We start from the raw sequence: 16,688 nt of genomic DNA on the forward strand, positions 1-16,688 counted from the left end.
TGCGAAGTCTGGCCGATTCTTTTTAGATTAGGGGTGTTATGGTAATCTCTTCCAACTAGATGTCAACCAATATTCAAATATTGGTGTCACAAAAACCTTTCTAAAGTAAAGTAGACTACTTAGCCATAGATAAAAAACACTTATTTTATTAACTCATTTGTTTAACTTAGCTTAATGTTAATTGTTTTATGCACTTCAATAAACAAGTCCAATATAAAAATTTTAAAAAGGATGCTCTCACATGTTAGGTAGTGATAATAATATAACTTCTGTAAATATATATATTGTTTCTTTAATTCTGTAAGACATCCTACAATACCTACTAAATGCAAGTTTTCAAAGGACCTTCCCGCCAGAAACGGCTACTTTCCCGCTAGCAAGTACAACAAAACAAACCGGACAGTTAATCGATGGGTGGACCAGCGCCGATAGCGATAAGCAAACAAAATGCAACCGTGCGCCAACACCAACACCAAAAAATTTTTATTGGCAGGAATAAAGTAAAAATAAAGCAGGATATTCGAGTGCGCCGACCGCAGCGCAGCGAACCAAGAGCCCCAACTGAATCGCGAGCGTGCACCGGACAGGACGAGGATCCGCAGGCGGCGCGATGAGTGTCCTGGCGTATCCACGAACCAACGATGAGGAGATTTTCCGTCACTGCACCAAGGACTGTGGCGTGGTAACGGCCACGGAGGACTTTCAGTACTTCGCCCTGCGATGCATCTTCTGCAGCGAGAAGTTCCTCTACTTCGACTCCTTCATCGGCCACATGCAGACGGTCCATCTGGGCGACAAGTCCGTGGCGAATCCCGCCTCCGCCTCCCGTCACTCTTTCAATCTCGGCGAACCCATGTCCCTGTCCAGTCGCAACGGGGATCTGCCCAACTTTCACGAGATCGAAGACTTAACGGACGCGGACACGGCGCTGCTGGAGCCGCAAATGGTCATCAAACAGGAGCTGCAAGAGCTGCCCTGCAGCGACGATGATGTGGTTGCCGACGAGGACGACGACGATGAGCACCGTCTGCGCGATTCCGATGCCGGCGAGGACGACGACGAGGCCATACTGCCTGAGAACGATGTACCGGTGGTCAGTTCCAAGCCGCGACCGCGCAAAAAGGTCACCAAGCAGCGCCAGAGGGACATCTCCAGCGAGGCACTAATCGCCGGCGACGGAGACTCCTCCCTGGACGACTACGGAGATCCGGACAATAGCTACATGGACGACAATTCCGCGGAGTACATGGACTACGGCGGCTTCGATGGCGTTACCCAAAGTGGCTTCGGACCCGAGTCGGACTTTCTCAGCTACGATGAGATGGTGGAGGAGTCTCTGCTGGGAGTAAGCTTGATTTTTCCTCAAAACTATCAATAGTTCAATAAGAAAAGGGCTAGTAAAACGTAAACTCAAAGCCTATCAACTATTTTCCTTTAATACGTCAAGTTTTAAGTATGCGTAGTACTATTTAGGGACTACATAAAAGTTTAGCATTTGAAATCGTATGCATTTCACCCTTAATACCCACCAATGTCCATATACCTATTCTGTAATGATTGTTTTGTTATTTTCCCACCCCTTAGCGCGACCGGGAGGTTACGATGCACATCAAGGACCGCAAGATGATCCAGTTCCTCATACACTCGTATCAGCGCAACCCCTTTCTGTGGGACCACGGCAATGCACAGTTTCGGGATCGGGTGAAGCGCGCCCGATTCCTCGACTGGATTGTGCTGGAGTTCAAGAGCCGCTTTAACATCTCGCTGGCCAAGGATGCCATCACCCGAAAATGGGACAACCTGCGCACGGTGTACAAGCGGGAGTGCAATCGCATGGCTCTGGAGAAGACCAACATCAGTACGCTGTGGTACTTCAAGGAGCTGCACTTCCTCAACGAAGTGTACAGCTACAACGACAAGATGTCCGATGCCGTTGTAAAGGTTAGTGGTCCTCCCTTGAAATCGATTTTGTTGGCTGGGGGTTGAATGGAACGAACGAGAGTCAGCGGATTAATTAACATAAGCATGGGAGGCGCCTTCAGAAGCCAATTTCTATTGAGATGGCGTACCTTTACCGGTCGACTTGGAGCTTAGAGCTTTGATTTCCCTTGCTTGCATTATTGCATTATTTAAAACACTTCAAATAAATAATTAAATAATATTTTCGAAGGGAATATAGCCTATCTGCGTCCTATCTCATTTAACTTTATTATAGTTGACTACAATTATTCGAAAATAAGTTGTGTAACTATACCTTATTTTTGAAATGAAAGAAATAGTATTTTATTCATTAGATATTCAAGTAGAAATCTATTAATCTATTAGAACAGTTAAGATCAATCTTATTTGATTTTTGGTCTGGTTGTTTCACATGCTGTTAATATTTGTATGAGAATCATTCTTGTGATTTACGTTTCTTTGATGAGTTTAAGATATCTCAAGAATCTTTGTTTATTTTCAAAGCTATTAATGAATTGTTTATCGGGATTTAAAGTTCAATGTGCACAGTAATAGTAGATTATCTTTTCCTTACCTCAAATTCTAATCAGAATTTTCAGTGCATGTAAGAAGGGTTTGGGAAAGGGACTGTCCAATGGCCAACCAATAACTCTCTTCCTTCCGGCAGGAAACCTCCTATCGTCGCCGCTTTTCGGCCATTTGGAATGACACCTCCACGGCCAAGCTGCTGAGCATGGTGAAGCGGTACCAGTGCTTCTACAACCGCTTCGATCCCGACTACCGCAGCAAGGAGCGACGCGGCGAGGGACTCCACCAAATGGCCATCGAGCTGCAGCAGCTGATCGACGTGACCACCATCCAGATCTCGAAGCGCATCTCCCAGCTGCGCTTCGATTACTCCAAGCAGAAGATGGAGCGCCTCAATAGTGAGCGTCTGGGCAAGAAATTCATCGCAAACTACATCTACTACGATCAGATGCACTTCATGGACGACGATATTCCGCCGTTCAAGTGCCCGCACTGTCCGGATATTGTGCAAACACTCAGGGAACTGGACCTCCACATGCTCACCCACCAGCCCAGTTTGGGCGGCGGTTACTACTGCAACATTTGCAGCATTCAGTTCCACAACGCCGAGGAGTTCGACAGCCACAAGCAGTTGCACTTGGGCGGCGTGGCCGAGGTGAAGTTCAATTGCGAACTGTGCACGGCCAGTTTCCGGGAGAAGGCCAACTACGATGAGCACTTGCGGCGGCATAACGAGGAGCTCTTCCTGCCCTCACTGGCGCTCAATCACAGCATCATGGATGGCGGTGCCGGGGATGATGAGATCGCAGCTGAAGGCGAGGAATCCAGGGGCAGCGGCAGCCGTCGGAAAAGGACAGGCGGGGCAAAGGCTTCCAAGTCACCCGAAGACATGATCGACGATGAGGATCCAATGGGCGGAGGAGCAGATGGTAGTAGCGTTGCCAAACCCTACGGATGCGAGGTGTGCCGCCGCAGCTTTGCCACGCCGGGCCATCTGAATGCCCACCGCATTGTCCACCAGGATGAGCGGGAGCGGTGCTACAAATGCGACTATCCCCAGTGCAATAAATCGTTTGTGGCGCGCAATAGCCTGTTCGAGCACCTGAAGCAGCACTACAGCAACGAGGAGTTCAAGTGCGACATCTGCGGCAAGACGTTCAAGTCGACCAAGAATCTGCAGAACCACAAGCAGATCCACGACAAGGTCAAGCGCTATGTGTGTCAGATTTGCGGATCGGCGTTCGCCCAGGCGGCCGGTCTTTATCTGCACAAGCGTCGCCACAATAGACCCAATGGAGCCGTCGGCGCTGTCGGGCGATCGGGTCGTAGCAGTCTGTGAGATAGGGATTGGGAGAGGGACAAGGACAAGGACTGGCCCAGGGCCAAGAGCCGCGGTAGGGGGCGCGGACGTGGCCGTGGGCGTGGTCGCTATGTCAAATAGTTTTACGCGTAACTGAAACTGCAACTGCAACGTCTTTAAATTGCCAGCAACCCAGGCAGCTTAGTTAGCTTTCTTAATCCTACTTTAAGACTCACTCGATGTTCAGCCCTATTTGCAATTCGATTCGGTTGAAGCTTAGTTTTAATTGAACAGTTTTAACTCCACAAAACCAAAAGACTTCGCTTTCAACAAGTTTGAAGCCATTTCCTCGTCCGCATGTCAAATTAAAAGTAGGTTTTAAGCCTGGACAACACATGATTATTTAGGATTTAAAAGCCACTTTTATTTTAGCATAGTTCCTTGCAATATCATATTTATACCTCTAATCTGATTCCGAATCGAAAACGCGATACAGGGTCTGTTGTATTATTTTGTTTAACATTTTAGTTTCATGGTAACCTATATTTAATTGTATTTTATATGCAGCCCACTTACCTGTAGTCGTACTTAAGAGCAACAAGTATTTAACAACGCCCATGAATGCAACTTTAGTTCTAAGCAAAATGGCAAACATTTCCTTCCACTTCCCAATGATTCTTGAATAAGTTCAAATAAACAGAGAAAGAGATGGAAAGAGCCGGAAAGAAAGAGAGAGGAGTAGAGCGGTACTTATAGGAATAACAAATACTTAACATTTCAGTGCCAATTTCGAGTTCTGCTCCCCAAGAAAAGATTGTAATTAACCATGTAAGAATTGTAAACATTCCTTCCCGTATCCCAAATGTAAGCGAGTCGAAGCATTCCAGAACTAAGTAATTCATAAAGTATTCTATGTACTAACTATATATATTTATATGCAAACCTAAAAGTGCAGACAACCATTTGCCATTAAACTGACAAAGCGAACAGAAAACCGAAATCCAAGCCACTTGAGCCGATAATTAACAGAAATAACACTAAGTTACTAAGCAAAGTCTAATGAAACAACTATGTTTAAGCCACTAAAAGCGAAATATACACTCAAATATTATGTACTGTACAGTGCGAGCCGCAGCCACATGGCCACGAAACGCACTGTCCGCGAACGACTGAATCTGTAATACACCACGAGGCGAGTTTGGTGCTCGAAAATCGCGCCGCTTCGTCCTGTAATCGCAACCGCAACCGTATTCGTAACCCTATATTGTAAATATATAACTCGAGCAGGCCGATTAACTATTAACAGCATACACATATGTAGCTATAGCCATGGCAATATAGCATATAGCATTCGCAGGAGACGGAGCTTCATTTAAGCCTAAGTTCATTTAGCACAATTTCGCGGGCCATCCGGTTGGTTCTGCAGCTTACTCATGCGAAATTAAACAAAATCAATGACCGCTTATTAAGGTCCGACTTGGTTTCCTTTTCATGTTAGTCAAGCATTCAAACAAATTGTGAAATAGTTAACAGAAACGAGAGGAGTCAACAAACAAACAAATTATGAGCCAGAAGGAGATTAGTAATCACAAGAATCGTAACAAAAGTGCGCTTCCAGGAGAATCAGGCGGAAAAACGAAAAAAACACAACCTACAAAAAAGCAAAGAGAAACTCATCCGATAAAAACGAAAGATTAATACAAAGTAGCATTATAATGAGTATTTTAAATTATCAGAAGAAGCGTATTCTAAACATGTAAATTAACTGAGAGATGAAGGAAACAAATCACAATTTTATTTATCCTAGAAATATCAAATGAGATTTTAGTACGATACAATATATACACACGCATATTCGAAGTATTCTCGAATAAATAGGTTTAAATAATTTAAAAACAAAACAAAAGCACTGAGTTTTATTTATTGCCGCATTCCGCTCGAAAGCGATGTTTTTGAAGTCTTTCCGGGGGTGTTACCACTTGAATATGCCTCCAAAGATAACCGATGATGACGTCTTTATCAGCAGGATTATCATAACAGTTGTGGTCGCACGTCTGGTGATTATATATCTCTTGAGCTAGACGCTACACCTTGGAATCAGTGTGCTTGTTTATACCATTTAAATAATATATTTTTAATTGTGCTGACGTCAAAAAAGTGCAATGTCATGCTTAGTTGGGAATTCGCATTTTAAGCCTATAAGACACCAAACTAGTTTAGCAGAATTTGTAAAAAACTATAACATATTCAAAATTAATCTTGAATTCAAGTTTGTTTGAATTTCTTATCCATTGATAAATTAAGAGTTATAGGCATTACTATGATTTAAAATATTTTTTAATGGTATATATTGTCATGAAACAATAGTTTTCAAATATTTTTATCTTGACGATTAAAATTTTTTTTATATTTTTTATCCATTAAAAATTAAATGGAAAATGTTTGTTAGAAACTAGATTTTCAAAAATTATTATCAAGACTAATGTAGTTTTTGATCCAGTGTGATATGACCAGGCACGTGCCTTTATCTTCTAAAACTCGCTGTTGTTAGCCCATTCGGAGGCATATCTTTCTGGGTTAGTGGCTGTTTTTCGGCCTCCTAAGACGTAAAAGCGATCACTCGACAGGGGCGTGTTTTATTTAGGAATATATAGTATATATCACTAAAGTCTAGCGCCATGCCTCCCTGGTAAATTTCACCATTGCGTTGGAAAGGCGGCAGCGTGCCAATTTGTATTGTTGTGATAATAAGCACCCCGGCTGTGTTTTGATCGATCCGATCAATTAGCAACCCGCCACCAAGCCCCCTCGGCTTCTACCGCATTCTAGGGCTCTCCAGATTCGGCGAATTTTGACTGGACGCGATTTCTAGTTTCGGGTAAACACATTTATCAGCGTCTAGTATGCATATATGCGTTTGCGTAGACAGAAAGAAAATACTATATGAAGCATTCTATATTCTATTATTTGTTATTTTTAATAAGAAATGGTGGTGCCACAGCAATTTCTTAAATTGAATTATATATATCATCACATTGCTTATCATAGCATTATAAATTTGCTTTCTGTGTACGCCGATAAGATAGCCCGCAGATAAAAAACAGATTTATATATACATATATGATTTAACTTTCGAACTGGGCGTTCTTTTAATCACTTTTTAGGCATTACTCACGGCCCGAAACAATCAACAATTACAGTACAATTCTTATATACAGCCGGTCGTGCTCGGAGCAGAATGAGGGATTCCGGGGTTCCGGTTTGTGTAACTGGTTACATTTGTGGGTGCTTGGGTTCAGTGTGCCCCCGTGCCGAGTGTGTCCACCTCAGACACGACCTCAGACAGGCTGACGCGGCACCAGCTTTTTCTCCTGGCCTCTACCGATGCCTAGACTTGACTAGAGTTCCTAAATGAGCTCGCCGTGCTCGTTCACCTTGATCACCCGGACGCGGGCATGGCGCTCGGCTAGCACCTGGTCGATGTTCTTGCTGGTACTGATGCCCGAGCTGATGCTGCTGTCGCCATCGCTGCCGGTGAAGAGTCCCAGGTTGTCCTTGATGAGGTGGTCGACGGCACAGCCATCGCACTGCAGGATCACCACGCCGCTGTAGTAGGCCTCCTCGCTGATGGTCTTCGTGTTGCGGGTGTTGCACAGCTTGCAGCGGTACACCAGCTCCATGCGGCGTTGCATGCGACCGAAACGTTTCAGCGTCGTCGGCGACAGGGAGCCATTTGTTTGATTCCCAGACGCAGTACGTCCCAGGTCAAAGGTCTTGGCCGTAAACTGGCAAGCATCGAGGATGGAGCGCGGTATGGAGAGCGGAGCCGGACGGTTGGCCTTCAGCAGCTGTTCGGGATCGGTGGTCAGCGGCACGGCGTCCACAGCCTGCTGCTGCTGGGTGGCGTTAAGGATCGCGTTCTGTCCATTCTGGCGCAAATAGTTGAGCGTTCGCGATGTGAAGATGTTGCGCAATGCGTTCATTTTACGTTGCTATCAGTCTGTGTTGCACATCGGCGTTGCCTCCTTGTTTCTCTTTTGTCGCCCGCTGCAGTGCGTCCTGAATTCTGGCGCCGCACGTGCTGATTGTTGGGTAGTTACTGCGTTTGTTTTCAACCCGATTGGGAAGAAATTGGTCGAATGGGGATAAGGCGAACAGCTGCTGGCTATCGTTATCGAAACAGTGCTGGCGGTTGGCTGGAGAAGCTAGCTTTTCAACGCTAAAGCTGAGAGCTTGATAGACCGCTATTTGGTTCGCCTATTTTTATTTATTTTATCTTAAAAGCTAATGTTCACTTGTGTGGATTTTTGGATTTTATTGTAAGCTGTGCAGGACAGTCGATATTTTGATTTGGCTAAACTACGATTAGAAACCGAAAAGGTAACGATTATTTTAGACTAAAATCGTATCCCTTTTTTCTCCCTAAGCCTTCAGGCTTGCAAAATGCGAATTAAGCTCAGAATGAGGAATGCGATACCTCGTAGAGCTCGTAGTTTAATTTCCAACCCATTGGATTTACAAACTGGAAAATTTCAATTTTTTTCCAAATTTTGCAAAAATAGGTGATGTAACCCCTTATAAAAATTTCGAAAATAGGTCAAAAAATAAATGTTCCTTAAAGTGGTGGGGATCGTTAGCATATGAGCAAGCTGCTTAAAACAGTCACTCTTTTAGCTGTACGCCTTGATTTAACTAAACTACGATTAAAAAACCGCAAGAAAAATGGTGTTTTGCATGCCGTAATGCAAATAAAAGTCAGAATAAGGAATGCCATACCTCGTTGAGCTCGTAGTTCAATTTCCAATACATTGGCATTACAACCTGGAAAATTTAAATTTTTTCAAGCTTTTGCAAAAAAAGGTGATGTAACCCCTTATTAAAAATGCGAAAATTGGTCCACAATTTAGTTTACCGGATAATGATGTGGATTGTTGGCTATGGTTGTAAGCTTTTCAGGACAGTCGTACTTTTAGCTGTACTCTGCGATTGGGCTTTAATCTTGTTAAAACAGCTAGGAATAACTTAATTTAAATAAATAAATATCTAGCTATCATAGAATATAATGTCCAGAAAATAGCTGACGGCTCGATACGAAACTCATCACTGATGCGTCTATCGAAACCGATAATCACAACAACGGACAATCGGAGGGCACCTAACCGGCAGGCAACTATATTATATAGTCACCATAAACGAGACGTTACCGAACCGATCTATTAGAAATGGCCAACTAGCTGCTGCTAGAGGATAAATCAACGTTAAGGTAAACGTCATGAACTTTGCACGCCTGGGTCTCGAGCAGGTGGTGCTGCGAGGACTCCGTGCTCCGCGCCAGCAGCTCCAGACGCAATGGATGATGATGAACCGGCGCCGGTGGCTGGCCAGTGAGGCCACTTCGCCGGTGGCGGCGTCACCTACTGACTCTCCCGCACAGCCTGCGCCCAAGAAACAGCCGCAGCCACAGGTGAAACCGTTGCCGTTGGCCGAGGAGCGCCTGGAGTCCATCCTGTCTCCCATTCGCACCAGGATCATCCGTAAGAAGCGCCTGGCCATCGATGAACTGTCCGCCCTGGGCTTTCTCAACACCCGTGGCTATACGACCGCCGAGGAGTACAACCTGGAGGATCTGCAAATCGCGCTTCGCCAACAGAATCTGTACGAAACGAAGCGTTTCTTCTCCACCGACAATCTGGATGTGGAGCAGAATGTGCTCTTCGTGGCGGCCAAATATCCTACCGGCCAGCAGCCACGCGAGATATTCTTTTTCCGCGAGGGCTCGGTGGTCTTTTGGAACTGCAGCGACATCGAGACGAACAATGTGCTTAGCTTTCTGCGCTCCTTCGAAAGGGAATCGTATGTGAGTGCCCTGGTGCACGGGGAGAGCGAGGTGATGCCCTACACCTATATCCCATCGACGGCCGTGGATGTGGAGGGCGATCTGGTGGCGGAGAGCAGCGACTTTAATGTCACCTCGCGGGCATTCTTCCAGAATGGCAAGTTCTTTGTCACCGCCGATACGGATAGCTTCCTGTACAAGTACACCTTCTCGAATGCGATGGCGCAGTCCATAAAGCTGGGCATTTGGGAGGCCACTCTGGATCGCTATATAGATTCCATAGAGCATCTTACCGAGGATCTGAAGCGGGGTCGCCGCCTGAGGATCTCCCGGGCGGCTATGCTTCGAAAAACCGGTGAACTCTTTGCCCTGCGCCATGTTATCAACCTGTCGTCTGACCTGCTGGATGCCCCCGATTTTTACTGGGATCGCGAAGAACTGGAGGCGCTGTACCTGCAGGTGTGCTCCTACTTCAGCATCACGCGGCGCACCAAGGTGATGAACGAGAAGATCAACCACTGCGTGGAGCTGGCCGAATTGGTATCGCACAACCTCAACGATGCCCATCACATCCGGCTGGAGTGGATGATCATCATCCTGATTATGGTCGAGGTGGGATTCGAGGTGCTGCATTTCGTTAGCGATCACAGTGATCCGCACAAGCTTGAGGTTCTGCCATTGGCGGCTCCAGCCGCCTCAATTCCCAAATAGCACGTACATACATAGGCTTAGTCGAGAGTTTTTGTAATATATTCGTATTCGGCCAAAATATAGCGTTGTTAGCGTTTGATACCAGACAATTGGCACAAACGATCTTAAAAACTTGTTTTTTTTCGGAAAGCCCACAAATTGTCATTATTGAAATATGTTTATTTTTGATGACAGTAAGGATAGTCTTTTAAAGCAAAACAAATTAAAACTAAAAAAAGAAACATTTAATTTTGGTGCCTCTACAAAACAGATAACTAACCGTTAAAAAACCAAACTTTCACAACTACCGCCAAAAACGATAACTCCGATTACAAAAGCCATACGGCCAGCACTCAAGAACAATCGGCTGCAATCGTCAGCACTAAAGCGAAAGGAACCGAATTTGTTGTCATTCTGGAAAATGCTATAAATCCACCCTGAGGATCACACGAACCGCGGAAAGGATGTCCAACGCAGTGGTGGTGCTGGACAACGGGGCGTACACGGCCAAGGTGGGCCTGTCCAGCCAGGACGAGCCGCAGGTGGTGCCCAACTGCATCATGAAGGCGAAGAGCGAGCGGCGGCGCGCCTTTGTGGGCAACCAAATCGAGGAGTGCCGGGACACCTCGGCGCTGTTCTACATCCTGGCCTTCCAGCGTGGCTACCTGCTCAACTGGGACACCCAGAAGACGGTATGGGACTATGTCTTCAGCAAGGACGGCATCGGTTGCACGCTGGAGAACCGCAATATCGTGATTACCGAGCCGCAGATGAACTTCCAGAGCGTCCAGGAGGCGATGATGGAGATGCTGTTCGAGGAGTACCGGGCGGCCGGTGTGTACAAGACCACAGCCGCCGATCTGGCCGCCTTTAACTATGTGGCCGACAGCGAGGAGCGCACCACAATGCAGTCGCTCAACTGCATCATCATCGACGTCGGCTATAGCTTCACACACATCGTTCCCTTTGTCCTGGGACGGCGCGTCCTCGAGGGCATACGCCGCATCGACATGGGCGGCAAGGCGCTGACCAATCACCTCAAGGAGTTGATCTCGTATCGCCACCTGAACGTGATGGACGAGAGCCATGTGGTGAACCAGATCAAGGAGGATGTATGCTTTGTGGCGGAGGACTTCAAGCAGACGATGCGTGTGCATCAGTCGGAGGAGAAGCGCAGGGAAATCTCGCTGGACTATATCCTTCCGGACTTCACCACCGTGAAGCGGGGCTATGTCCGCATTCCGGGCAAGCCGCGTGAGGACGAGTCGCAGCAACAGTCGGTGCCGCTGTGCAACGAGCGCTTCACCGTGCCCGAGCTGCTCTTCAATCCCTCGGACATTGGGGTGCCGCAGGTGGGCATTCCGGAGGCAGTGGCCGATTGCCTAAAGGCCTGCCCCTGGGAGGCGCACCGGGAGCTGCTGCTCAACATCCTTATTGTGGGCGGCAGCGCCCAGTTTCCCGGCTTCCTGCCGCGCCTCAAGCAAGACTTGCGCGCCCTGGTCCCCGATGACCTGGAGGTGTCACTCATTTGCCCCGAGGATCCGGTGCGCTACGCCTGGTACGGCGGCAAGGAGGTGGCCACCAGTCCCAACTTCGATGAGTTCGTCTACACGCGCGATGATTACGAGGAGTACGGCTTTCAGGGCATGAACCAGCGATAGTCTTAAGCTATTTTCATACACAATACACGATCTTTTGTAGAACATTCCTTGTCTATATATTGAACTAGGGCTAAAAGGACAAACTGCCAGCCGGCGGCCAGGAAGCGGGTGGGTCACTTACCTAGCGCTACAACTAAAATTTAACTATAGAACACAACTTAACATTTAGAATTCGTTTTGCGAAGTAAAATTTACAAAGGATGCGGTGCTATTGCCAACACACAAGAAATGAGATACTAGGTTAGGCCGCGTACTGCATTTAACTTGGTTAATTTAGGTCTGCGAGGCGGGTGCCGGCGGATCTCCTCCGGATCTCCATCGGTTTACATGCTGAACGATTCGCCGCATCCGCAGGTGCCCTTGATGTTCGGATTGTTGAACACGAACTCGCTGGACAGCTTCGATTCCACAAAGTCCATCTCGGTGCCTGAAGGAGGGAATCGCATGTTAGTTTATCTTACAGAATGGCTTGCGTTTTTCGAAAGGCACTTACCCAGCAGCGATAGCTGCGCCTTCTTGTCGATGAACACCTTGACGCCATCCTGGATCACCTCCTCATCCAACTTGTCTGCTGGCAAATATTAACAAGGAAAGGACAGCATTAGTTCTCCACTGGTTAGCTCCAAGTGCACTGTGACTTACCTTTTTGACTGGCATAGTCCAGTGTGTAGGACAGACCATTGCATCCGCGCTGCCGTACGCCCACCTTCAAGCCAACCTATGGGGATACAACATCGGATTATTAGATTATATTGCATTCCAGTAAGCTGACTTTCATTTAGGTGATGGTTTTAAAGGCTAGCCTATGGGGGTTACTAAATGCGATGGTAAAGTACTCTTAAGCCTTGGTCTGGTTTCAAATATTTATATCCAAGACTAGGTACATCTTAAATAATATTATAAAAATGCTGATATCAAACCGTTTGTTTCCTCGGGAATAAGAAGAGCGATTACTCTACAGAGGTCATAAAGTTACTACCCAAAATTTGTAGAATCTGGGTAGATTAACAGACAAAGACCTATAAAGATCTATGTACCTACTTAACTTAGAACCGAAATAAAGCGTTTTTATAGACGTTGCTACCAGAAATGCGTTTTAGATGCGCATAAGACAGAAAAATTACCTCAAGGGTATATGAAGTGGTATAAAGTATATAGTATTTATGAAACGAAATGAAATGGTTCGTTATGACTAAGAATCCTTAGTTTGTATAGCTATTTTTAAAGCAAAAATATTTACGGAGGGACTTTTTGGATTTATCGAGGGGTGTCCTAAGAGCCTTCTAGATTTATCTAAGGATAGTCTTTAAGGAGTTTCTTCCTTGGGTAGTACGACTTTAAAGAGTTCCATAGTGTGTTGTGGTCTTGAGACAGGGACGTATCCCATCTATTGGCCACCAGGGGTCACTCACCATATCCGGTTTGTCCTGCAGCAGGGTCTTGATACGCATCACCGCCGCCGGAGTCTGGAAAGGATTAGAGTGGGGGATCAGAATCACTGCGAGGGGACTGTTACTTCATCAGCTCAGCTGCACGCGCCGATTTCACCAGAGTGCTGCCTTTCTTACCAGCGTCAGAGCGGCCCGCGTCGGGATCAGCTTGCGACCCTTGACCGCGCGCACCGTCGCCGTTGCCACCACACGTGTTGCCATCGCTTCCTGTGCTTTATATAATTTGTTTTCCCCCAACAATTTCCACAAAAAAATTCGAAAATACAATAGTTCTATTACCAGCTGGTGATGACACTACTGTCGATAGTATCACGTGAGACGACATCAGCTGGAGCTATCGATAGCCCGGAGTCACGGGCTGGGGTGGAAACCGTGACTGCGTTTTAAAAGTAAACAATTTATTAGTTTGGTATCTGTGGAATAACAAATAATTAATTATAATCTTCTTTTATTATGAAATATATTTACAAAAAACAAAACTACACTGAACCTAGGTAATTTCATAAGTTGGTAAGCAATAAGTTTATTTTATATGCGTGGAAAACGTTACTTTTCCGAAATTAATATATATAATTTAACTATGACGAATTTTTTAAGCTCCACTTGTGACTGCTTAAGTCACTGTTCACAGCCGTGACTCATGTTTGACATTGTGAAGGGCCAAGGCCAAAAGTGCCATCCCTAAGCCCAACTGCATTTCACACGGCTGATCAGAATTAAATAATATCAATAAAATCAATAAAATAGAGAAAATGTGCGCCCTAAGACAAGCGTACAAAATCAGCGTAGGCGTAGCAAGGCGCACACTATATACAAGAAGTCGAACAATACAAACCGATGCCTTAAAGCATCCAAATTTCCAGTTGCAAGTGCAACAATTTACAACCAAAACACAAACAGCTGTTTTAAGGAACAACAACAACTACACGTGCATTTGCCGCAGCCTACACTGCACCAAACCGGTGGTAAGTTATGCAAATTTCCCAAGAATCGCACAAATGTTTACTTCATCTTAAGTAAGCTTTACAATTAAGAAATTTGAAAGAACTTTAGACTTTTAAAAAATAAAATGTTTAAAATTTCTCCCATTACTTATACATTTTTCATATTTTTTATTGATTTTAACAATAAATAGTTCTTAAAATCAATTTAATTTTAAAATTTAGATCTAATTTTCATGGTAAAACAACTTATTTCTTTATTATTTTAAGTAGCAATATAATTGTGAATAAGTTATCAACATTAAAATTAAAAATAGAATCAACTATTTGCATTTTGTTTTTGTTTTATCAGTGGCGGATCCACGGGGGGGGAAATTAGGGAAATTTCCCCCCCCTTGGAACCACAGAACATGAAAATTTTACTTGTTTGCTGGAAAAATATTCTCTGCAATAAAAAAATGAAAGTACAACAGTTACCTAAAAATTGGGATGGATAATTTTTGTTTTATAATTTGTACTGTATTTCTCTCGCAATAATAAGTTTGAACCCCAAATCGAAGAATAAGTTCAATTTCCCCCCCCAAGAATCGTCTCTGGATCCGCCACTGGTTTTATATTACGTAAATTATTTGGAGGCCTAAAAAATATCAGACTTATGATTATCATTTCAAGGTAGAAATAAATAGGTCATCTATATGATGATTTATGGGAGGTACAGATACCAACCATTATCAACAAAAATGTACTCTAAATTCATGTCGTATACATTTTCTTCCCCTCCAGGAAGATGCGGACAAGACGGTGGCCACCAATAGCGTTCCCCTGGCGAAACTGGAGTCCAAGATGCAGCTGATCTACACCTGCAAGGTGTGCCAGACGCGGAACATGAAGACCATTTCGAAGGTGGCCTACCAGCGCGGCGTCGTCATCGTGACCTGCGAGGGCTGCTCCAATCACCACCTGATCGCCGACAATCTCAACTGGTTCACGGACCTGGAGGGCAAGCGCAACATCGAGGAGATCCTGGCGGAGAAGGGCGAGAAGGTGGTCCGCCTGACCGATGGCAACTGCGAGTTTTTGCCCAAAAACGATTAAAAGCTTGGGGCGGATTAACTGAACACGAAGGCCACTTTATTGAGCAGCTCCAGGAGCTGGGCAAAGCACTGGGCGGACAGGAGGGTGCGTAACTGCTGGGCGAACTGGCGGCGACATGGCGATCCGGGGGCCAGCATCAGGTGGGTCACATAGGTGGCCTCGTTGAGGGGCAGTTGCGCCACAGCCCACGCAGGAGCCTCGGCGGTCAATTGCATCTCGTCCAGGTCCAAGTAGGGCAGGTGCCGGCTCCAATGACCGGTTAGGTATGCAATCAGGCTGCCAGCCAGACGCACATGCTCCAGGCCAGCCCAGAACCTCAGTCCGTTGGCGGGCTGCAGCAGGAACAGGAACACATTGTGCAGGAATCCGGAGCAGGCGGGTGATGCGCCCTCCGTCACAGTATCGCAGATCATGTGGCGCATTAGGTGGCAGTCGGAGTGGATGTCACTGTGCCGTGACTCCTGGAAGAGATGCAGCCACACCGGGAATCGCACCAGTTCCATGGAGCGCTGCAAGGCGGTCTCCATGTCCCGCAGACTGGACAAGCGAGCAATTCGCTTCACCAGGCGGCGCATCTGCTGGAGATCCTGGCTGATGAAATCGCTGCAGGACAGTGCCTCTGATTTCCGAATCTCCGACCAGTCCAGATCACGGATCACACTCCAGGCGGGCTGAATCTCGGCGAATGTGCGGTGCATTAGATGCAGCAGTGGCGCATGCGCTTCTCCCCGCTTTGTGTTCACAATGGTCGTGCACAGCTCCCGGATGCACTGCCTCCGAGCCTCCAGACTGGAGCAGCCCGCAAAGAAGCCACTGGAATCGCAGCGATCGGCCAGCGGTTCGCCAAAGCGATCGTAGCACTCGAACAGGTACAGGTGGGCCTTTAGCAGGGATTCCACCACGGATTGGCTGAGCCGCAGGTGGCGGTGCTCGCTGTGCATCTCCTCCTGGCAGCCGCGCAGCCAGGTGAGCAGCTTGAGGCACAGCGGCGCCACATCCTCCAGTCCAGTTTCCTTGGTCAGAACCAGCTCCTTCCTGATAAACAAATCCATACGCCGCGCACTAGGGATGTGAAAAATATACCAACATATCAGTATATCTATATTTTTGAATAAAAATAAATATTTATATCGTGATATTTTTTCACCTGTTATTTATTATCGCAACAAACGTAAGCGGCAGAAAACGTAGTGTCAGCAAACGTAAGGCCACGTAAGTCAATAAAAG

General features: G+C 46.2%; 7 protein-coding genes across 8 annotated transcripts; 4 read left to right on the forward strand and 3 right to left on the reverse strand.

Moving 5' to 3' along the window:
- The first annotated feature begins 459 nt into the window (after positions 1–459).
- On the forward strand, positions 460–5,683 carry LOC119556327. The gene is made up of 3 exons (XM_037868416.1): positions 460–1,345; positions 1,585–1,941; positions 2,627–5,683. The coding sequence occupies exons 1-3, from the start codon at positions 611–613 to the stop codon at positions 3,824–3,826; spliced, it is 2,292 nt and encodes a 763-aa protein (XP_037724344.1). The 5' UTR covers positions 460–610; the 3' UTR covers positions 3,827–5,683.
- A 1,217-nt stretch (positions 5,684–6,900) lies between these two features.
- LOC119556328 (DNL-type zinc finger protein) lies at positions 6,901–7,961 on the reverse strand. Its single transcript, XM_037868418.1, has one exon. The coding sequence runs from the start codon at positions 7,768–7,770 to the stop codon at positions 7,195–7,197; it is 576 nt and encodes a 191-aa protein (XP_037724346.1). The 5' UTR covers positions 7,771–7,961; the 3' UTR covers positions 6,901–7,194.
- Positions 7,962–8,913: 952 nt separating this feature from the next.
- On the forward strand, positions 8,914–10,445 carry LOC119556937 (required for meiotic nuclear division protein 1 homolog). Its single transcript, XM_037869429.1, has one exon. The coding sequence runs from the start codon at positions 9,060–9,062 to the stop codon at positions 10,332–10,334; it is 1,275 nt and encodes a 424-aa protein (XP_037725357.1). The 5' UTR covers positions 8,914–9,059; the 3' UTR covers positions 10,335–10,445.
- Positions 10,446–10,651: 206 nt separating this feature from the next.
- LOC119556938 (actin-related protein 6) lies at positions 10,652–12,018 on the forward strand. The gene has a single exon (XM_037869430.1). The coding sequence runs from the start codon at positions 10,778–10,780 to the stop codon at positions 11,972–11,974; it is 1,197 nt and encodes a 398-aa protein (XP_037725358.1). The 5' UTR covers positions 10,652–10,777; the 3' UTR covers positions 11,975–12,018.
- Positions 12,007–13,727, reverse strand: LOC119556939 (iron-sulfur cluster assembly 1 homolog, mitochondrial). 2 transcript variants are annotated; one of them, XM_037869431.1, is made up of 5 exons: positions 13,543–13,727; positions 13,387–13,440; positions 12,617–12,692; positions 12,468–12,545; positions 12,007–12,401 (listed from the first exon to the last, which is right to left on the reverse strand). In XM_037869431.1, the coding sequence occupies exons 1-5, from the start codon at positions 13,624–13,626 to the stop codon at positions 12,298–12,300; spliced, it is 396 nt and encodes a 131-aa protein (XP_037725359.1). In that variant the 5' UTR covers positions 13,627–13,727; the 3' UTR covers positions 12,007–12,297. The 2 variants fall into 2 exon arrangements, with proteins under 2 accessions (XP_037725359.1, XP_037725360.1); XM_037869432.1 differs by having other exon boundaries at positions 12,468–12,542; positions 13,543–13,725.
- Positions 13,728–14,108: 381 nt separating this feature from the next.
- Positions 14,109–15,484, forward strand: LOC119557938 (uncharacterized protein C24H6.02c). Its single transcript, XM_037870950.1, has 2 exons — positions 14,109–14,390; positions 15,150–15,484. Exons 1-2 carry the CDS (start codon positions 14,178–14,180, stop codon positions 15,459–15,461), a joined length of 525 nt encoding a protein of 174 aa, XP_037726878.1. The 5' UTR covers positions 14,109–14,177; the 3' UTR covers positions 15,462–15,484.
- LOC119557937 lies at positions 15,443–16,662 on the reverse strand. The gene is made up of 2 exons (XM_037870946.1): positions 16,609–16,662; positions 15,443–16,523 (listed from the first exon to the last, which is right to left on the reverse strand). The coding sequence occupies exon 2, from the start codon at positions 16,511–16,513 to the stop codon at positions 15,476–15,478; it is 1,038 nt and encodes a 345-aa protein (XP_037726874.1). The 5' UTR covers positions 16,514–16,523; positions 16,609–16,662; the 3' UTR covers positions 15,443–15,475.
- Between the last annotated feature and the right edge of the window lie 26 nt (positions 16,663–16,688).

The sequence above is a fragment of the Drosophila subpulchrella genome, chromosome X, assembly GCF_014743375.2.
Source record: "Drosophila subpulchrella strain 33 F10 #4 breed RU33 chromosome X, RU_Dsub_v1.1 Primary Assembly, whole genome shotgun sequence".
In the NCBI taxonomy this organism is placed as follows: domain Eukaryota; kingdom Metazoa; phylum Arthropoda; class Insecta; order Diptera; family Drosophilidae; genus Drosophila; species Drosophila subpulchrella.